Raw genomic sequence first — 23,133 nt, 5'->3', positions numbered from 1 at the left:
GTAACTTAAATCCTGCCATCACACAAATTGTTGCATAAACTTCATATATACTGCTGACCAAACAATAGCTCCTTGAAACATTTGCAGTTCACTTAATGGGGAGACGGACTGGTGTAGTGAGAATACCTTTGGACATAGAATCTGAAGATTTTATAAAAGCACTGACTGCTACTTACCAGCTCTTCAACCTTAAAAGAGTCACCTACCTCCCTGGCCCCATCCTCACTTTTTCTCATTTGCAGACTGGGAATGCTAATCCCCTCCCCCCGACACACAAAACCAGTTGCCATCCTGTCAGTTCCGCCTCATGACAACCTCATATGTTTCAGAGTAGAACTGCACATAGCATTTTCAATAGCCGTGACCTTTCAGGAGTAAATTGCCAGGGCTTTCTTCCAAGGCAGTGCTGAGTGGATTCAAACCTCCAATTTTGGGTTAGTAGCTGAATGCTTAACTGTTTATGTTACCCAGGGACTCCTGCTCACAGGGATGTTGAAAAGACTCAGTGGATAATGAATGTGCGTTGGGAGCATTACAAAAAAAAGTTACCATTGAGTCATTTCTGACTCATGGCGACCTCACATGTGTCAGAGTAGAACTGTGCTCCATAGGGTTTTCAATGGCTGACTTTTTGGAAGTAGATCACCTGACCTTTTTTCCAAGGTACCTCTGGGTGAACTTAAGCCTGTTCATTGTTAGGTACCAGCAGAGTAAAGGGACACTAGTGTTCTTTTTTCTTTTTTTCTCCTAGCTTTTAATTTTGAAAAATTCCAAGCCTACAGAAGTGTTGAATAGTTCAGCAAATCTTCACACATATTTCTTGGTTATTCACATTTTGCTTCTACCTCTTTCTCCAGTTGTAGATATACATATATAAATGTAAAAGGAGTCCCTGGGTGGCACAAACAGTTAAGCACTGGGCTACTAACTGGAAGGTTGGTGGTTCACACCCACCCAAAGGCACTTCAGAGGAAAGGCCTGGTGATCTGTTTCTAAAGATCATAGCCTTGAAAACCCTTTGGAGCACAGTTTTACTCTGACACACGTGGGGTTGCCATGAGTCAGAGTTGGCTAGACGGCACCTGGTTTATAAATTGAAATACAAATACACACACACACATACATACATGTGTTTGTTTATGAGCCATTTAGAAGTCATTTGCAGACTCTAGGGTAATTTTAAGAGTCCCTGGGTGGTGCAGATGGTTAAGTGCTCCATTACTAGCCAAAAGGTTTGCAGTTGGAGCTCACCCAGAGGCATCTCAGAAGACAGGCCTGGCTATCTGTTTCCAAAAGATCATACCCCTTGAAAACCCTGTGGAGCAGTTCTCTGCACACATGGCGTCACCATGAGTCGGAAGCAACTTGATGGCTGCCGACAAAACAGCGTAGTTACAATGGCAGTATTAAAATTTTTATGTAATAATTTTAAGAAGCATTTAAGACACTGAAGTTTATTCATTCACCAGCTATTTATTGAGGCATTGCTGTGCCAGCACATTGGCTAAGCAGAAGTACAAAAGTAAGTGATACATAAGTCCTGCTTTCAAGAAGCTGCCATTCTAACAGGAGAGACGGAGACATAAGTAATTTCCATATAGTGATAAATGTAGGGGTCTGCATCAAGTGGAACAGAAATGTTGAGAGGGATCATGTGGTCCTGCCGGGCGAGGAACAGGCTTGTGGAGGACTTTCCCCAGCAGGTCTGCTTAAGCTGAGTTTTGGAAGATGTAGTTTGCTAGGCTAGACAAGGACGAATGGAAGCATTCCAGGGAGAGGGAACATAGGTACCAAGATACCCAGTCTGATATTCGTAGTCATTTCACATTTAAGTTTTAGCAGCAAACCACCTGAAAAAAATGGACTTCCCAATTTTACCCATGCAAAGAATCAGTCAGAAAATAAAACCAAAAGCGAAACCCTTTCTAAGGAATCTGGTATGGCTTCTGTAAACAAAATAAACTTATGTAGCATTTATTACTCTTGGTTATATTCCAAGTGATTTAGAAAGAATCCGTATGCGTTGCCTTTGATATTCAGATGCTTCTTTCTACTTTTATTGTAAAAACGGTGACATAGGATAAATCTAGGAACATTTTCTTTGATTACAGCGTGAAAGACATTTGGCTATTCATATTATCAAAAACCTTTGTTTTACCTTTCACTTTTAATATGCTATCTCTGACAATTAAAGGCAAACTCTAACCAGCTTGAGGGTTATTTCTGCTTGGTTTTAAACCGTGCTTTCCTGTCTGTACACAGGAAATCTTATCAGCAAGAGATGGTCCTTTATGCCACACAAGAGTAAAACATGCTGAAAATACTCATTTCGAAAGTTTTTTCTTATGTAGGCATTTTTGTGATCATCAGCAACGGGGTGGGGCATGTTCTGATATTTCCATTCTTGAGAGGAGAGGCCCTTGAAAAGTTTTTTTTCCCCCTCTGCCTTGAGCTTCATGGTTTATATTTCCTAAAGTTTACATGTTCTCCTCAGTGAGATCTCCTGTTTTAGTGAATTCTGGAATTTGCTGTCCATCCCTGACAAGATAATCAATGCAAGGTGCAGCACAACACAGCCTCTCACTTCTTTGAAGCAGTGTGTATGTCTTACCGTCCTCCTAAGATAAGTGCTTTTGCCTTCTAACCAGTCATTTTAACCTCCTGCCGGACCACAGGGAAGCAGATTTTTCTGCTAGGTCATCTTTTCTGCTTCCAGACTGATGAATATTCTCTATAAGGTGGAGCCATTTTTAAAGTAACTTTTTTGTGTGTTTTTATTCCTGGTATTTTCTTTTCAGCAAACAGTGAATAGCATCAATGAGCTTTACTCTTCAGCATTGCAGTGAAGCAAACTTCCTGTTCCTTAGTTGAAAATTTATACCTCTCACAATTCTATCTGAAATATTCTTTTTTTCTTTTGAACATTTTATTGTGCTTTAGGTGAAGATTTACATAGCACTTTAGTTTTCCAATCAATGATTCTTACACCGGCTGTTCCCTGACACTGGTTGCAGTCCCTGCAACGTGTCGGCACCCTCTGCATTGCCTTCCTGAGTTCCGCTTTTATGTTAGTTCGGTTTCCCTGTCCCTCCTTGCTTTCTCATCTTTTGTTTTGGGCAGATGTTGCCCTTTTGGTCTTGTATAGTTAATTGTTCTAAGGAGCACATTCTTCATGGGTGTTACTGTTTATTTTATAGCTCTGTCTATTATTTGGCTGAAAGGTGGCCACTGTGAGTGTCTTCAGTTTCAAGTTAGAAGGTTGTCGTAGGGCAGCATTCTCGGGAGTTCAACCAGTCTCTTCCAGACCAGTAAGTCTGTTTTTTTTTTTTTGTTTTGTTTTACATTTTTTACCCATTCTAACCAGGACTTTCTATTGTGATTCTGGTCAGAGTGGTCGGTAGTGGTAGCTGGGTACCATCTAGTTCTTCTGGTCTCAGATTAGAGGAGGCTGTGGTTCCTGTGGGCCATTAGCCCTTTTTACTAATTGCTTCCTTAAGGCTTTGGTTTTCTTCGTTCTCCTTTGTTCCATGCACAGAGACCAGTAGTTGCTTCTTAGATGGCTGCTTGCAAGCTTTTAAGAGCCCAGACACTACTCACCAGCCTAGGATGTAGAACATTGTCTTTATGAATTACGTTTTGCCAGTTGACTCCTGAGACTATGGTCTTTAGCCTTCATGTCCAGTAGTTCATTTGAAGTATTCCTAATTAAACATTTTTTTTTTTACTTTTGATTTAACTATGCTCACTAGGTTCTTAGGTGCCCAAGACCACCAATAATTTATTAATAAAGACAAGGAGACAAATCGTACTACTGTTTTTTGTTTGTTTTGCTGTAATACTCATTCCAGCACACTTTATAACTAGCACATTATAAAAGAGTGATGTGTCGTTGGTGTCTGTGCTGTCCACAGACTTCAAACAGAAGACTTCTTTAGACTCAAGCAAATAGCAGCTTCAGACGTAAGAATTCAGTCTTAAACGGACCAAGTGGAAAGAAAAATTTGTTCTTGAGATTATTATTAGTAATTATCTGGCTGTTACCAAGAGAGAATTAAATTCCATCAAAATGTATGCCGTGCCCCCTGCATTAGTGAACCCTTGCTGCTGTTATAACTTACCACATCCTAAGTGGCTTAAAGCAACACAGATTTATTCTCTCACAGTCCTGGAGGTCGAAAGTCTAAATTCAAAATACTGGATGCATTCCTTCTGGAGGCTTCTGTTTCCTTGCTTCTTTCAGCTTCTAGAGACCACCTCGTTCCTTGGCTCTTGATCCCTTCCTTGCATCACTCTAACATCCTGCTTCCATTGTCACATCTCCTACTAGTCACTCATCTCCTCCTGCTTCCCTCTTAGAAGGACTCTTGGTACTTGTATCAAGCCCCACTGGATAATCCAGGATAATCTCCCCTTCCTTAACTTAATCACATCTGCAAAGCCCCTTTTGCTGTATAAGATAGTTCTGGTGATTAGTGATGGGCATCTTTGTGGGGCCATTATTCAGCCTCCCACACCTACTCAGTCTCAGGCATTTTGTGTTGTGCTAGGAAATAAAAGTGGGAAAAGTTCTTTGGACTATAAATTATATTTTCAGTTTCCTGTAAATTATTCCAGGGCTGCTGTCTTTTTATTTCAGGCCTTGAAGTTAGGTGGCTAGGGTATGGGGGTGTATTTACCGCCATGAAGGAAATATATAGACTTTTAGAATTACGTTCATACGCTTATTTTCTGGGCCTTTGAAATTGAAACAGCATTACAAATGTAAAAGAGTACAAGCTGCACATCTTTCATTCAACACGTATTAAGTATCTACTCTGTGATAGCATATACATGGCCCAGAAAATAAATTAATGAGTAAAATAAACCAGGTCCTTGCCTCTGTGGACTTTATAGCTAGGTTATTCTTCTCAAATCCCTTTGTCATATAAACATAGCCCAACTCTATATAAAGTTTAGTACACATGAGAACCAAACTAGGTCTTATGGAAGTATTTTTAAGATCTTGATTTGAAATATTTTCCCTTTTTTGGCTTTAGTTTTGAATCCTGTAATTATGTTTTAGGTGTTCCAAATTCAAATTTTTAATACACTGTTGGAAAAAATGATTGAAAGAGTTTAATTTTCTCCTTTACAGATGTTTCACTTGGAACAATTGAATCATACGATATTTAATCCAGAATTATTTCAACCAGAGGTGCCACTGCCAACAGGTAAGAAAATGCCTCATCCCTGTTGTCCTGTTTGTTTTTACTTTTTTAACTCAGAATTTACAGATATTCTCTTTTAGAAATTCAGTGATGTACTTAGAAAGGAAATGGTAATTTATGGCTTAAAAAAACAGTCTTTCAATATATTTTCTTGAAAAATATTTGCACAAAAATGTTTCTCCTCATTTACCCATCGAATGACTCATTGCTGATATCTGCCAAGGCAGTTTAGAAGGAATTTCTTACTCTGATGCTAAACTCTTGATCTTTCTTTAGCAATGAAAGGATTTACCTTTTCTCCCAATCTTACTATCTTTAGGTTCACTTTAACTCCCAGACTCACATGAGGCAGTCTTCACTCTTCACGTGTGTTCCAAGAAGGGAGTTTTGTAATCACTGAAGTGAGACATCAGCTATTTTATTTACCTTGACTTGCTTGTTCCACCTCGGGAGGCTTTATCCAGTTTGTATCATTATCATTTTCTGGAGCCCTGGTGGCATAGTGGAAACTCTGGTGGCATAGTGGTTAAGTGCTACAGCTGCGAACCAATGGGTTAGCAGTTCAAATCTGCCATGCTCTCCTTGGAAACTATCGGGCAGTTCTACTCTGTAGGGTCGCTTTGTGTCAGAATCGACTTGACGGCACTGGGTTTGGTTTTTTTTTGGTGGCATAGTGGTTAAGAACTCGGCTGCTGACCAAAAGGTTGGCAGTTTAAATCCACCAGCGCTCCTTTGAAACCCTATGGGGCAGTTCTGCTCTATCCTGTAGGGTCACTATGAGTCGGAATTGACTCAATAGAAACAGGTTTTATTATTACTCTGGCACTTACTTTTTTTTTTGTTTTGTAAGATCAGAATGCTTTTCCTTATTTTTATCTGTAGTATTTCTAGGGGTTCATGGAAGGGAAAAATATATTTGCAGTATTTTTATTTTCAGTGGCACAAGTTGTATTGCTGATGCCTGACTCTATTTACTCCACTATATTTTTTTTTATATATATACACACACATATATATATAAAATTTATTTATACATATATATTTTTTAGGTTACCATACCTGAGATCTTGTAAGGTGCTGTCCAATTTGAGCTCTAGATGTCCTTCCTGTACACAAGTAAATGTCTTAGTAATTTTTGTGTTTCCTGTGAACTTATTTTTTCTGGGGTCCAAATTATTTTTCTTAGTTTCTTATTGTAATGTCTTAGTTTTCTGGTGCTGCTATAACAGAAATACCACAAGTGGATGGCTGCTTTAGCAAAGAGAAATTTATTTTCTCACAGTCTAGTAGGTTAAAAGTCTAAATTCGGAGCGTCAGCTCCATGGGAAGGCTTTCTTTCTCTGTCGGCTCTGAAGGAATGTCCTTGTCCTCAATCTTCCCCTTGTCTAGGAACTTCTCAAGCACAGGGACCCCAGGCCCAAAGGACATGCTCTGCTCCCAGTGCTGCTTTCTTGGTGGTATGAGGTCCCCTACTCTGTGCTTGCTTCCCTTTCCTTTTATCTCTTGAGAGATAAAGGGTGGTGCAGGCCACACCCCAGGGAAACTCCCTTTACTTTGGATCAGGGAGGTGACCTGAGTTAGAGTGGTGTTACAATCCCACCCTAACCCTCTCAACATAAAATTACAATCAGAAAATGGAGGACAACCACACAATACTGGGAATCATGGCCTAACCAAGTTGATATACACATTTTGGGGGGGACATAATTCAATCCATGACATATAATTATAAGAACCAGGTTCTGCCCTAAGGAAATGTACGTATTTCCATTTAATGCCTGTGACTGCCAAGTAGGATCCTAGGTAGATGTTTCTTAATGTTTTTATTTCTTCAAGTTTATGGACATAGAAATAGATTATCAAAAGAACCATCTCAGTAAATACTCTGCTGTCAGAGCTTCACATTGTAGAAATTATTTTGCTACAATATTAGAAAAAAAAAATTTTTTTTTACCTGAGAATCTTATTTGCCAGTTGTTATTACCTGATTATTTTTATCAGTATATTTTCCCTTGTTGCCAGTTCTTTCTGTTGCAGTAGCCTAAGCTTTACTATCTAATGTGTATGAAAATATTATTCACATTTTAGAACAGTAGAGAGATAACCTAAACCAATATTAACTTGTAATGTCATATGGATTTTTTTTCTACCTTTGAAATTTCTTAGAATATAAAACCATTAGTAGTTCTACTACTTTATGAAAACTTTATGGGTTAGGACACTATTGTGTCTCTAATATTATGCTGTAATTTGAATTTTTCTGCACAGTGGGATGTTACTTTCATGGCGCAGCAAATTGGCCTTAAAACAAATATATGCACAGCAAATCTAATTTTCTGTTTGATTTTAGCTCTTAAGTGTGTTCCCTGGGAGAGAAAAATGGTCCTGTTTCACTAATAAAAGTCCCAAACTTGGAATTTCACATATTTAAAAGAAATTAAATCTTATAGCAAAAATAATAGCTAAACTGTAGATGTTTTTAGGAGAGTTAATAAGAAGTAAGGCACTTTACTGTAAACATGCTCCCACTTCTCCACATTTTCCATGACCTCTTTTCCAGACGTTGCTTTTTTAGAGGCCTATTCTCTTGATATACATTTAACATTATAGAAAGAATAGGAAACCCTGGTGGCGTAGTGGTTAAGTGGTATGGCTGCTAACCAAGAGGTCAGCAGTACAAATCCGCCAGGCGCTCCTTGGAAACTCTGTGGGAAAGTTCTACTCTGTTTTATAGGGTCACTGTGAGTCGGAATCAACTTAACGGCTGTGGAGTTTGGATGGGTTATATTGTCATATAGGCTGTATGTTGTTGTGTGTTGTTGAGTTGATTTTACTCATAGTGACCCAGTATGACAGAGTAGAACTGCCCCATAGGGTTTCCTAAGCTATTATCTTTACAGGAACGGATCACCAGGCCTTCTCTCCCTTGGAGAGGCTGGTAAGTTCAAACCGCTGACCTCCCAATTAGCAGTCTAGCACTTAACCACTGCGCCACCAGGGCTCCCTAGGTTGTATATTGTTCTTGTTAGGTGCCATTGAGTCAGTTCTGACACATAGTGACCCTTTGTGTAACAGAAGAAAATGATGCCTGGTCCTGCGCCATCCTCACAATCCTTGCTGTGTTTGAGCCCATTGTTGGAGCCACTGTGTCAATCCATCTTGTTGGGGGTCTTCCTCTTTTTCACTGACCCTCTACTTTACTGAATGAGATTGTATATTTGTGTGAGAATATTTTTATTTCTAATTTGGTTTTACTTCCGTATCAAAAATTTAATTTTAGCCATTTTTTAAATAATTTTTAAATTGCAGTTTCTTTTCTAAAAGTAGTTTGAAGTTTCCAGGAATGAATTTTGTACGGACAACAGAAGATAATCTACCTAAATTATGCTACATTGGCCAGTTACTCCCTATTTTTCAACTGACTTCCCTGTGAATTTCATGAAGAATAACAGGAAGTAATTATACATTTGTTTCCTACAGTTCTCTGGCCTTATCTTGATTCATCATAATACTGGGAAGATAAAAATAAATTCTCTTTTAAGTTATAATTTACTTTTCATTTCAACCTGTTGGCTTGTCTTTTCTTCATGAATTTACTTATTTAAATAATAGATCTTAAGCCTCCAGCTGAGAGACAGTGGAGATTAAAATGGACACAGAGGTATTCTAGAATTTTTTAGTACCAAACACCTTAATTTGCATTCAGACAAGTCAGAAACACCATACGCCTTTATATATTTCAGAACTGTGGGTTATTATACTGTTGACATAAAAACTAGCTGGGGAGTTTAGGGACTTTCTCATATTCATCAAATTTGTATTGATGCTCTCAGAGGTTCTGATTTTCTTTGAATTTTCAAAGTCAGATACAGCTGAGATACGGATTTAGCTTCTATTTTTCATTACGTTTTTACAATTAATCAGCATGTGTCTAACTTCAATTAAATTGTTATTTTCAGGATTTTATAAAAATGCTTGTGCTGTTTTAGGACAGAGCTTATATGAGAACACAGTATTTAAAAGTTTCATGTAAGTGTCTAAAGTGTGGATTAGTAAGAAGACTCTACCATGCCTGATAAACCACATTTAAGTAGGTGTCAGGGAGGGGAGAGGACAAGCTCAGCAATTAAGGAATGAAGGCAGTAGTTATGGATTCAGGTAAGTGAAAGGAACTGAAAGCTTAGTGTAAGAAAAAGCAGGTAGCCCAAGATCAGTATCTGTGTATTGCACACGTGCAGGTGTTAGTTCAGTCCCTTCTGAATTCTCGTTAATCACATTCTCTTTGAGAAGGCATTCGGGGATGGAAATCAGTGTCTAATAATGAGAAGGCAAAAGAAAATGTCATAGTGCCCAAAAGTGTTTGGTGCTTTTAATTAGTATTTGTGTCATTTAGTTAGTTAAAAAAAAAAAAAAATTAGTTAGACCATATTAATTCTTGCCTACCATCACACCTTTTGTTGGGTTGGGCAATGTGCCATCACCATTCAACAAACATTTGTACATAGTGGCTCTGTAAAGGTATAGAACTATTGTTAACATAAGGGTAAATTTAATATGCTAAAAGAGAAAGAGAAATTATGTCCTTGCGGAATTTTAGCTGGAAAGTTGAATTGAAACCTCTATTTAGAAACATAATTTCAGTTTTTTACTTGCTTTATATTTTCTACCGAATTTGAGAAGCCTCACAGTTTCTTTTTGTTTCTGTTTGTTGTTTTCGTTTTTAGCAGATGGCCCGTACCTTCAAATATTAGAGCAACCTAAACAGGTAAGAAGATTAAAGGGGTGGAACTTTTTATTTAAATGTTAGATCAGTAAGTCTAATATTAAAATCTCAAGTAAATGAATTTTTTTAAGGAAGTAGCTTATCTAGAAGCACAACAACCTGCCAAATTACGTAACAACTTTATTCCTCCTCCTTACTCTTCTGTTTGTCATTCTTCACACTGTCTCCAGTCTCAGTATATGGTTCCGTAAATCTCTGGTTACTTATAGAGCCTCGGTATCTTGCTGTCACTACCAGTTTAGCTAACCAGCCACTCCCAGGAAAGGCATAGATTATCTCCATTTATTTTCATTTGTAAGAAAATACATATACATGCAGTTCACGTATACTGAGCCACATTCATCAGTCATGTCCATGTGCCTTCTTCCTTTTAGTAGCTTTGGCCTTTCTAAAAAGCTTCTGTCTTCAGAACATGTAACCTAAAGTACTAAAAGTAGCAGTAAGAGGTAGGTCAAGTACTAGAATGACAGTTGAGTTCCGTTCTGTCTGGTCTGAGTTTTAGACTTGGCCTTTTTGAAGTCAGAAGAGGAGCTTTTTGTTTTATCAAGCTCTAACTCCTACCACTAGATTCCACAGAGGATAGCTAGGAATTGAGGTAGCCTCCTCACCATGCTCCAACTCTGTGGATAAGTATTTATTCAAAGTTGGATGGGACCAGTGCTTTGAAGGAAGAGGAAAGAGAATCTTTAATATCTGCCTAAAGGCAATTTCAGTTGTTAGAGGATGGAAGTAATGGTATTGTCCCCCACAAAATCAGGACAAAATCAGGAAATCTCTGAATAGATGTGTTTACCACACTTGTGTGAAGTTGAGGATACCTAGACCTGCCTCTTGCAGTTCCATTACTGTCTTAGTTTCCTAGTGCTGCTGTAACAGAAATGCCACAAATTGTGGCTTTAAAGAACAGACATTTATTTTCTCACAGTTCAGGAGGAGGCAAGAAGTCTGAGTTCCAGGCACCAGCTCTAGGGGAAGGCTTTTTTTTTTCTCTGTCTGCTCTGGGGAGAAATCCCTGTCTCAGCTTCTCTAGCCCCAACGTTCTTCTGTTCCTTGGCAGTTTCCATGTGGCGTCTGTCTTTTCCCCATTTGTGCTTGCTTACTGTGTCTGATCTCTTTTTATATCATAAGTGATTAGGTTTAGGACACACCTCACAACTCACCTGACCTCATTAACATAACAAAGCTACGCCTATTCCCAAATGAGATTACATCCACAGGTATGGGGGTTAGGATTTCAACACATACTTTGGGAGTACGCAGTTAAATCCATAACAATTACCTAATACCTTTCCTAAGTGTTGTTTTTGTTTTTTTATAGCTCAGGTGAGCATAAGAGTTTTGTATTGTGTGACATTTTAACAAATGCTAAATAGGTCAAGAACTGAAATGAAATCATACATTGTGGTTACTAGAATTATGGTATTATTATATATGTGTTTGGATTTGGTCAGCGTTTAAAGGATATACATAATCTTGTCTGACTAGACAGACTATCCTTATAAGGTCAAAATTATATGAAAGGAAATTAATGGGGACAGGAAAGCCACATGAAACTTTGGGGCATTGTTCTGGTTGATTTAGGGGTGGCACACCCTGACTCCACAGGCTGCCAGTATGACTTTGCTTTACTTCCATGTCCAGTTAGTTCCACAGCAGTGATTTCTCACATGAGGTCACCAGTTCTCCCAAAGACCCTCCCATTGAAAGTTTATCATCTAAAATTCCAATAGTTTGGCATCCTGGAAAATTTTCTAGCCTGTAAGATCTGGGTAATCCATGAAACTGAGAAACCAACTAAAATTTATTTGTCTGCATACCAGACTAAGTGTGTTTTCCAAATATCCATTTTCATAAGCGTAACACTGGAAATAGGGTCGCTATGAGTTGGCATCAACTTGACAGCAATGGGTTTTGGGTTATAACACTGGAAAAAGAATTTTAAAATGTATTTTCTTATCAAGGGCTCAATAGTCATAAGGAAAAAATAATATTTATGATTTACCTGAAGAATCAATATAGTTCTAAAATTCAGAATTTAATTCACTGTACTGGATGTGTAAAAGCTCATGTGAGCAAAACAATGTGTTTGTTTACCAAATTAATGTTATTTTGATGTCTGACTCCAGTGAAAGTTAAGAAGGTTGTATTTAAGTCAGACTTTCTGACCGGATGGATGTAGCCTTGCCTTTGAGGTTGATGACTCATTTTAAGCAAATGGAGTTACTGAAATGAATGGCTGCGGATTGGCATACCTTTAATCTCAGAAATCTAGAATCAGAAACACATCCAGACCAAGTATTTGAAGACATTTGATCTTCTTGAAAATAAGTTAGGAATTTTCATCTTCAGGTTAAAAATTCCTTTGCGTAGAACTTAAGATACTCATGCATCCATGAATAATATCTATTGTTTTTCAAACTGTAAGCCAACTGTTAAGGCATGCTTTTTGCTTGTAGTCTATTTGATATTGAACCAATAAGATATGCAAATATACGTGAATGTATTTTTCCAACTGCTCCAAATGAATTTTGCATTTAAAGAAAATGAATTACTTTATTAATTTATTTTTAATAAAGGTTAAAGAAATGTTCTTTTTTCTTCTGGGCCTTTACCACAGACTTTCCCCAGCTCTGACAGAGATGAGTCATAGCACAGATTACTAATCTTTAGAATCCAGTTCTGTTCCATATTATTCAGTGTTAATTATCTAATACTGTTTAAAAACTGAAGTGGTGTTCAAATTGGTTAGCAGTCAGGTAAATCTGTATCTTTATGGTTAGCCAATTCTGGAGGCTAAATGTTGTACCTGCTGTTGCTTTTCACACTTTTAGAAATGTCATTTAATTAATAAAAATCAGCTGACAGCCACTGCCTACAAAAGATGTAGAGCTGAATTTTTAGCTTATTTTTTAATTTGCATTTTGCCAAAGGCAAAGCTGAGGAGGAATTGCCCCTGAATGACTAATATCACCTCAGAAGGCTTCCCTGATAATTAGGTTTGGAGTCTTCTGAGGAACTATATGCCAGAGTTGTTTTAGGTGCCAACTTTTGAGTTGACCATACACTGCAAACTCATGTGTGACTTGAGGGAATTTTCTCAACTAGGAAATCTATTTCAGGCCTTAGTCATTCCAGAAATATGCTTTAGTGTTCATCCTCTTTGGAAATCATCAGGTCCTTGAAGAATACATGGAAGTTCTACATGCTTCCTGGAGACTTAAAATAGTTCAGGGCATCTGGACCAATCAGATACTGTTCTGTAAGACTTTATTAGCTATAATGCTAGCCAAAACCAAACTCACTGCCTTTGAGTCGATGTCGACCGATAGCGACCCTGTAAGACAGAGTTAGAACTGCCCCATAGGGTTTCGAAGGCTGTAAATCTTTACAGACACAGACTGCCACGTCTTTCTCCTGAGGAGCAGCTGTCAGGTTCGAACCACTGACCTTTTGGTTAGCAGCCAAGCACTTAAGCGCTGCACCACTAGGGCTCCCTTATGTAATGCTAAGGAGGGCAAAAATTTTACATTGGTCCATGAGATCAGAGCTGCCAACAGAATCTTCATGTCTGCTGGGGCTTCACAGCTGTATGAGTATATAAGGTAGGAAACCCCCACCAGCAAGCACTGGATGCAAGGGGGACCTGATGACCTAATGATCTAGCACTGTTCAGTTGAAGTAGTCAGTCCCACAATAAAAAAAAGTGAAGGGTGAGGCTATTCCTTTAAGTATGTTAACATATTGTTCTTTTTACCAAAGAGTGAATTTGAAAGAAAACGCTGGTTAAGTGACTGTACAATTATAAACTAATAACATTACCACAAATTGGTTGGCATCATTTTAAAGTAGTTATAGTTTGAGTCTTCAGGAAAGACAATGAAAGTTCCCTGAATATGGTGATGAGGTTCATTCAAAGAATCGTCCTTGTTCTATTCTTTGAATAAAAATCTGCGTAATTATACTTGTTTGTTTTATAAGCCATAAAATGTTAGAAGTGGAGTAGACCTTGAGGAGTCTAACCCATTGCCGTCGAGTCAATTCTGACTCATAGCAACCCTATAGGACAGAGTAGAACTGCTTCATAGGGTTTCCAGGAAGCGACTGGTAGATTCGGATGGCTGACCTTTTGCCTAGCAGCCAAGCTCTTGACCACTGCACTTCATTTGTATAGATGAAAAAACATGTCACTTAGAGATTTATCAGCCCACAGTAGTTCACATAGTAAAGACTTTCAGCTAGCCCTTCATCGATTAGCTGCATCTGTAAAATTCCTGGGTCATCATAAATAATATTTAAGGCAAATATCTGGTTTTGGATTCACTTAGATCGGTTAACATATACAGCTTGAGCTTGATTACATATAAAGTCAGGAGTCTGATTTTCTGAACTGTTCAGTAAGATTTACCATGTGCAGAGTCTAGTGTAGGGTGGGTCTGCAACACTGATGTGATATATTTAACAATACGTTTCTGTATTCCCTCCTGAGCCAACCGTAATGAGAGCTGAGGAGGATTCACTTTTAAGAGTCAAAGAAGCATAATTTTGAACAGCTTGGCAGCAGCAATTTAAGATGAGGAACCTCTGATTCAAATAAACCATAGCATGTCAAGTCCAAAGGCTTAAGCTCTTCAGCAGCCTCCTCTCCACACATGCAGAGATGCCTCTTGGTGAGGTCCCTGGCTTTTAGCCACACCTCACCACACAGGTATCAGTTGTCAATGTTCATGATAAGATTATGGAGAAAATGACTCTTATTTACAGAGGCCCCTTTCTTACTTTTCTTCTCTCATCTAATACATATAGGAATTAAAATTTTGTAATTTTGTCACTATAATTGTTAATAAGTATTTCTCTGTTGGCTCCGTGTTCACCTTTGCAGAGAGGATTCCGTTTCCGTTATGTATGTGAAGGCCCGTCCCATGGTGGACTTCCTGGTGCGTCTAGTGAAAAGAACAAGAAGTCCTACCCTCAGGTCAAAGTAAGTTAATGGCATCCTTCTATATGAACTCTGGAGGATTTGATTTCCTAGGTGTGAAAGCAAGGGACTGATTTAGTTGAATACAATTTGCCTCTGCCCCTAAACTGAAGTGTTCACATGATTGTTATAATCCTTAACAGAAATTTGTCTCTTAGTGATAGAGATGACAGGCTTTAAAACTCTGCTCATATTTCCGTTAGTAGAAATTATTTTAACATTAGCTAACTTAAACTTTTACTATTTCTCAGCCATCATATATGTTTTTTTTTTTAATTGTGTACTTCCTGAAACTTTTCTTAAATCTTTTAAAGAAATGGCTTGATTTTAGCTCCTTAGAGGTTTAAAAAGAAAAACAAATGACTGAGTGTATGGATTCTATAGTATATTTTTAAGATCGTGAATTCAGATTCAGATTCCGTTATTAGCTGTGTGGCTTTGGGTAGGTTATTAAATGCTTCTAAACCTCAGTATCCTAATGCAGAAATATTAATAGTATATACTTCGTAGGGTTTCTTAGAGATTAGATGAGAAAATGTATGTAAGTGCTTGTATCAGTCAAGGTTTCACCAGAAAAACCATACCAGTAGGATCAATAGGAGAAAGAGAGAGATAGAGATGGGGAAGGGATGGATGGACAGATGGATGGATGGATAGATAGCTATTGATAGGTGGATTGATTTATTTCATGGAGTTGCCTTACACAATTGTGATATCGGTAATCTTTACTGGAGCAGATCACCAGGTCTTTTCTCCTGCAGCTGCTGGGTAAATTCAAATCACCAGCTTTTCTTTTGGAGCCAAGTGTTTAACCATTGTGCTACCAGGGCTCTTTTGAAGTCTGGTTACCAAAAACCAAAAAGCCAAACCCGTTTCCATCGAGCTGATTCCATTTCATAGTGATTCTGTAGGACAGAGTAGAACTGCATCATAGGCTGATCTTTTCGTTGGCAGCCAAACATTTAATCACTGCACCACTAGGGCTGGTTAGGCAAGTACAAAATCTCTAGGGCAGGTCAGCAAGCTGGAAACTACAGCAGGAGCTGAGGCTGAATTCCACAGGCATTTCTTTTTCCTCAGGGAAACCTCAGTTTTGCTCTTAATGCCTTTCACCCGACTGGATGAATTCCACTCACGTTATCAACGATAATTTCCTTTACTTAAAGTCAGCCAATTGCAGATGTTAACCACATCTACAAAATATCTTCCCAGCAACACCTAGGTTAGTGTTTGATTGAATAAGTGGGTGCCATAACCTAGCCAAGCTGACATGTGAAACTAACCATCACAGTGCTCCATAGAGAGCCTGGAAGTGCCCACGACCTTCCACCCACACATGAGCAGATGTGCAGCCACATGTGTTGGTCATCGTTGGAACATGCTGCTTCCTGATGTGCTTGTGGTATGCTCAGCCATGCCTTTTACTCATCTTAAGGTTCTTTCTTTCTTTGTTGATTTAATTGAGAATATCTTTCTCTGAGTGTTTGAGTTTTTTATTTTCGTAATATGGTGTCACATTTCAGAGATGGATTGATAATAATTTTGCAGATAAACCAGTCAATAATTGCAATTGAGGCATTTATAAAAGTTTTTATTTGTTGAATAATTCAAGGCTTGAGCAAAAGGTTATCAACACACTTCCCACTAAGGGGAAGTGGGTGTTCCTCTGGACATAATACAGTTGTGTCCTCAGCCTTTCTGTTTTGTTGGTTTGTTTTTCTGATTAGGTGAAGTCCAGCAGGGTAGGCCCTCAGCAAAATTATAAGAAGGAAATTTGTCTTTGGTTTAGCCAGCCTTGGTTTTTGTTTCTCTCCTTTCCTCACACCCCTCTTCTAAGCCCAGGCTTTTCTTATTGCTTACCTCTTTTGCATAAAAAAAGACAAAATACTGTGATGTCATTCTTTACCTTTTAAGTAAAACTCACCAGTACTATATAGTATTGGGCCTCCCAGTATATTTGCATTTTAAGTCTCTCAGCGTTGATTGTAGAATGAAAGCTGTTTTTCCTATTAAAGTTCACTAGGCAGTGTAAACATGTTGTCTTTAGAGCGCAGAAGCAGACCAAAGTCTTATGACCTCAACTCCTTTCGAAACTGGAAGAGGAATAGGAGCAGCAATAAAAAAGGGAAGTAGCATTTTTTAAACACCAAAGGTGTGCCAATCTCTTCTAACCCTCATAACAACCCTGATAGGTAAAGAATGTAATACATATGAGAGAACTTAGCTTACCTTTATCATAGGACTGTTGTTGTGTGTCATCGAGTCAATTCCTACCCTGCATAGTGACCCTATATTGACAGTGTAGAACTGCCCCACAAGGTTTCCTAAGCTATAATCTTTACAGGAGCAGATTGCCAGGATTTATGACTAGTAGCTCTTTCTTCTAAAGCAGATTATTGCTCATTGAACCTCTCATATGGAATGCATTTTGGGTGCTGCGGGCAGGGAGTTAAGGGGACAGGGCATGGGTGTACAATGGTGAAATAAGGCACAGGGAATTATAACTTTGGAAAATAAGGCGGAGAGAAGCTCAGGGTCAAAGCGGACTCAGATATTGGGGAGTCAGATCCAGCACTTTGTCTTTTTAACACGTTTGTCTGTGTGTCATGTATACAAATATTATATGTATTTATGTGTTTATATTTGTGACAACAGTAATTAAAGATATATGTTTTCGGCATTAACATTGATTATAGCTACTGAAGAATTAATAATTGAGAGAAAAACTAGGATATTTTTCTGGACTGACTCTGTACAAAAAATATAAATGATAGTATTTTTATTCCTGCTATTGCCCAGGTTGGTTGTGGCTAAGTAATAATTCTTGATACTGACGAACATATGGATTAACTTTGTTGTAAATTTATTGGTTAATAACAAAAAAAACTTTATATACATGTTTATACTCAGATTTCATATATCATCATGTAGTGGTTTACCTCCTCAAACAACATATTGCTGCTCATATCCACATAATAATTTAATGAAATGAAACAACTTAATGGACATTAGATGTTCTCGCTGAATCATAGTTTCTATACAAAGGAGATTAATACTTTGTGGGAATTATAGACAAGTAAACAACTAATAATAAAACAAGTCAAGATATAAATGTGGAAGATTGGCCATTATTAAACTTTAGCTACGCATCGTTATTTCGTCCAATATTTTTATTCCCTAATTCAGCATGTATTTATTAAGTGATTAATAAAGATGAAAGAAAAGGAGGAACTTGGAGGTTAGAGAAACTATCATTATTTCCTGATAAACAGTCATTGCAGTTTAAGTGGCATAGATTTTAAACATAAACAGTTTATTTTGTTAATGTGCCATCGAGTCGGTTCCTACTCGTAGTGACCCTGTAGGACAGAGTAGAACTGCTCCACAGGGTTCCCAAGGAGTGGCTGGTGGATTCAATATTCCATATTATATGAAAACTGCATACCTAAGAGTTAATATAAGCGTTGTGTTGGCAATCTGTTATAAACTATTATAGAAGAGAAAGTGAAAGTGGAGATGGGGTTCAGTCCACACTGTGGACTGCAGAGCAGCTATCTTGTAAACAATGGAGCATCTATGGAATGGTCCCCACCCTCCCTTCGGGTGGAAGGAGATGGGTGAAGAGTTCCCCACACTCCCCCAGAATCCACCCCAGCAGGAACTTCAGAGGGAGGGCGTTTACGTTTACTGAAAAGAAATGGTGCCTCCAAGCTTTACCTCTAAACCAGTTACCACCCAGTAGATTTTGGCTTATGGAATCTACTCTTGCATGTGTGTGAAAGTAGAACTGTGCTCCGTAGGGTTTCCAAGGCTATGATCTTTCTGAAGTAGATCACCAGGCCTTTCTTTCAACATACCTCTGGATGGGTTTGAACCACCAGCCTTTCCGTTAGTAGCTAAATATTTAAACATTTGTACCACCCGGGACTCAAGCCCTGCATACACTACATAATAAGATTAAGTATGTGTGTTCAGGCTTAAAAATAAAAGGGATGGGCTTTGCCTTTTCCTCAACTACAGCCTTTTACTCCTTTCTCTCCCCCTCAACCTCTTTCCCTCTTTTCCTGCCAGGCCTCTGGGAGAGCACTTCCACTCTGCTGTCCTGAATCACCCTAATCCTGGACAAGGCTTAGGGAGAGAGGCAGGTCATTCAGTGTGCGCTCAGTCATACCGAGGGAGCAGCAAATGGTCAGGGACCAACCCGAAAGCTTTGGGGACTGGCTGTGGTTTGAGGGCTGCAGATACTAACTGCACTTTATAGAGTGTGTAAACATATAACCTACTTGTCTAAAATTTGACACCTCAAGTTAAATTACATTAAAACCAACTCCAGGAGTCTACCCAAATCCTCCATTTTCTACTGGAATTTTGTCTCATGCTTAAAACTGTTATTTCAGATAAGCGGGGTGTTACCTAGGTGTGGACACCCTTTCACTGTGTCAAGATTATTTCCCTGCACTTAGGTAGAACTAGGGCTACCACACCACCAGTGCTCTGCATGTTTCTTTCACTTACCTGCCGAGAAAGAATCCTATTTAGCTTTCCATTGTCTTTCGGTATAAGTCTTCACATTCTTTTTAAAATTTTTCTTATGTTATTAAAAATTTCAAGCATACATAAAAGTTACAAAATATGATATGACAGACACCACGTACCCACCACCTAGATGTTATAGATATCAGGCTGCTAACCGAAAGGTCGGTGGTTCGAACCCACCAGCCACTCCACAGGAGAAAGATGTGGTAGTCTGCTTCCGTAAAGATTTACAGCCTTGGAAATCCTGTGGGGCAGTTCTGCTTATCCAATAGGGTCACAATGAGTCAGAATCAACTCGACAGCAATGGGTTTTAACATTTTACCGTCGTCGCTTTAGACCTTTCTCTCTCTCTGAAATAAAACATAATTATAGCTAAAGCCCCACCCATCCATCACTTTCTCCTCCTTCCCCTGCTGTAGGTAAACCACTATTCTGACGTTTCATTTTTTGATAGATTTTTATATTTTTACCACATAAGTATGTATCCATAAATACTGATATTTTTAAGAAAATTATATTTTTCTTGGATGCAAATTTTCTGTGCTATAGAGTATCTCCCTTTTAGGGCAAATGGAGATTAAAACTGGGCCACATTGAAGATTACATGGTGTTCACTTTGATCCTGCTGATCTGTTTTTGCCATCTAGATAGAACTTAGTCATCCTGTAGGTAGAGTTCATGTTGACTCTTAACAGCAAAAATAATAACAACAATATTCAGAGAAAAATCTAGGGAATCACGCAGATGGACTCATATGCCTTGCTTTAAAAAAAAAAAAAAAAAAAGGAAAGATTTTCTTGTTCAATGTTTAATAATTTATAAGCTTTCCCTTAAAGTCTCCGAGGTCCTGCTTTCATCATGAAGCTTCTAATGGGAGAGACTGGCAGAAATGCACAAGAACCCTCTAGGCCAAGCTTGTCCCTGCCTGTTTTTGACTCAGCGAGGAGTGCCAGGGAAGGCTTGTTTCGCTCTTTTTCCCAAAAGTCATGCATGAGATTTATTTTTTAATCAAACTGCCTTTCTTTTCAGAGAGGTGGAATGGTGCCAAACGGAGCAGCCTTGTGGGGCTTCAGAATGGGGTCTCTCTGATTATCTTCTAGGGTAACAAGAAAGAACCCATATTCCAACCTCAGCTGACGTGACATCCTTCAACATGTGTCCCACTTCTGTGCAAAACAGAAATCAGTGTCAGTGACTTTGATTCTCAAATGCAAATAACCCAGTATTCTTATTTTCCCTGTAGTTATAAATATCAAATGCAATGGACTACAACTTGAACCACAGCTGATAAAAGTGTAACTATTTTTATCAAACATTTTCTGAAAGCTGGCTCTCACAAATGTTTTCTTTCCTGTTTTATGTTGCACAGAAAGCATGTGTTGAAATGTTTTGGGGAACAACAGTTTTTTGTTTTGTTTTTGTTTTTTGTCCCCCCCCTCCCCGCCGTTGATTTGGGGGAGGGGGAAGAGCCTCTGCTCTTAGTGCCTCTCACCTCAAAATCCTAGATACTAAGTTTATGCCCAGGTCAAATAAAGACTGGCTGATCTGCTGTGGTGTTTAAGGATACCACATACGCTTGCGTGACCTCCCTGTCCTCTATATAGGCTTGTCTGACTCAGGAGGTTTACCATTTTAAGGATCTAGGTGGAATACTAATTTTGAACAATTTAATCTGACTGAGTTACTGAAAATAACAGAGGAGAAGATCATCAATGATCAATCAGGCATGCGTATAGAAACCAGTTCATAGTCATTATTAAAATTTCCATTAACACCTATAAGCTCTTCACTGTTGACATATGTTAGTAAAGAAAAGCAGTCACGTCCCTTATGTACATTATGTCCTACACTCTGTAGTACAAGAAAAGCTGGAAAGAACAGCTTCCTAACCTGGGGTCCATGGATTCCTTTGGGTGGTTTCAGAGGGTTTTTGGACTTTTAAATTTATATGTATGTGCATTTCTCTGGGGAGATGAGACGTAATTTTTTTTTTTTCCATCAGATTTTCAAAGGGAAGGACTCAAACATGGTTAAGAACTAGTGTTCTAGATTACATGCCACTTCAGCTCTTTGACAGCAGCAAATTAAAAAACTGGACTCCCTGGGTGGCCCAAATGGTTAACATGCTTAGCTGCTGAGAGGTTGAAAGTTCAGTTCCACCCAGAGGCCCCTCAGAAGAAAGGCCTGGTAATCTACTTCAGAAAAATCAGTCATTGAAAACCGTATAGAGCACAGGTCTGTTCTCATGGGCATGGGGTCACCATGAGTCAGAGTTGACTCAACAGCAACTGGTTTTTTGTTTGTTTGCTTTAATTAAAATACTAGTACATATACAGTAGCCCTCCTTTCTCTGCGGTTTTGCTTTCCGTGGTTTCAGTTAGCCTTGGTCAACCTCGGTCCAAAAATGTTCAATAAGTATTGCAGTGAAATCTCACGCCATCTTGCTGTGTCCAGCCTTGGGACCACATTCACATAACTTTAGTACAGTATGTTGTTTTAATTGTTCTATTGTATTGTTAGTTATTGCTAATCTCTTACTGTACCTAATTTATAAGTTAAACTTTATCATAGATATGTATGTATGTATAGGACAGAATATAGTATATATAGGATTTGGCACTATCTGTGGTTTCAGGCATCCATGGGGGGTCTTAGAAAGTATCCCCTGCACATAAGGGTGGAGCACTGTAATGACTTTAAAATAGGGTGGAAAAGAGGTAAGACTTAGTATCAACAGCCAGACAAGGTGAATATGTTTTCACTGTTTTTTCTCTCTCTTGCTCTTCCATGCAGGTGCTAATTCAGCATGAAGTTAGCCATTAGTGAGTGAAGCCAAAAGAAGGAAAATAATTCATTGAACAAATATTCGTTGAGCACTGACTGTGTGTCCAGTACTGCTCTACACAAGCAGACAAATCTCCCTCCAGATGTGTAACCACAATCTAGACTTCTGTGTAATTGTTTTTTTAGTAGGTTCAGAAGTTGTGCATTTGGCCCCTAGAACAAAATATTACCTTGCAAAATGGTTTTTAAAATAGCCCCCTAAATTCTCTGTGTGTATTAAAAGTCACCAATATGAACTGGGAAAGCTACTTAAGTAAAGGAAACTTCTGGCCCAGAGCATAGCTGTACAATTTAACCCTTAGAAATTGTTAGGATAGCCTCAGTGGTGGTGGTGGTGGTGGTGGTGTTGGGTGCCTTTGAGTTGGTTCCAATTCTTAACAACCCTGTGAGACAGAGTAGAATTGTCCATTAGGGTTTCTTAGGCTGTAATCTTTACAGAAGCCAATCGCCAGGTTTTTTCTCCCACAAAGCTGCTGGTGGGTTTGAACCACTGACCTTTCAGTTAGCAGCTGAGCACTTAACCATTGCTTCTTTGGTTTATACATTGTGTAAATTTTCTGTTTTGTTTCTTTCGTCATGGCTTGGTGACCTTCCTCTATGGGCTTTTCCCCTTTTTCATCCCCTTTTCTCTTCCCTAAATACGTGTTTGTTCCTGGGACCAATCAGAAGCAAATCTCTGATGACTTCTAATCTCAGCCATCTCTGAAGATTACATAGTGTCTCCAACTTTCCATTCAGGAATCCTGTTCTCGTGAAGGCATATACTGCCAATTCTTGATTAGATGAA

At 38.6% G+C, this 23,133-nt stretch overlaps 1 protein-coding gene across 5 annotated transcripts in view; it reads left to right on the top strand.

The window, feature by feature from the left end:
- Positions 1-23,133, top strand: part of NFKB1 (nuclear factor kappa B subunit 1) — a 133,819-nt gene that overhangs the window by 28,517 nt on the left and 82,169 nt on the right. For 3 of the 5 annotated variants that reach the window (XM_010590475.3, XM_023548534.2, XM_003410465.4), the window contains 3 exons: positions 5,135-5,210; positions 9,932-9,972; positions 14,870-14,968. In XM_010590475.3, the coding sequence (XP_010588777.1) occupies positions 5,135-5,210; positions 9,932-9,972; positions 14,870-14,968 (216 nt within the window). The remainder of the gene's footprint in view (positions 1-5,134; positions 5,211-9,931; positions 9,973-14,869; positions 14,969-23,133) is intronic. The other 2 variants (XM_023548533.2, XM_023548532.2) reach the window with 1 other exon arrangement.

Source organism: Loxodonta africana, chromosome 5 (assembly GCF_030014295.1).
Source record: "Loxodonta africana isolate mLoxAfr1 chromosome 5, mLoxAfr1.hap2, whole genome shotgun sequence".
NCBI lineage: Eukaryota > Metazoa > Chordata > Mammalia > Proboscidea > Elephantidae > Loxodonta > Loxodonta africana.
This window is presented reverse-complemented; position numbering and strand designations above follow the sequence as displayed.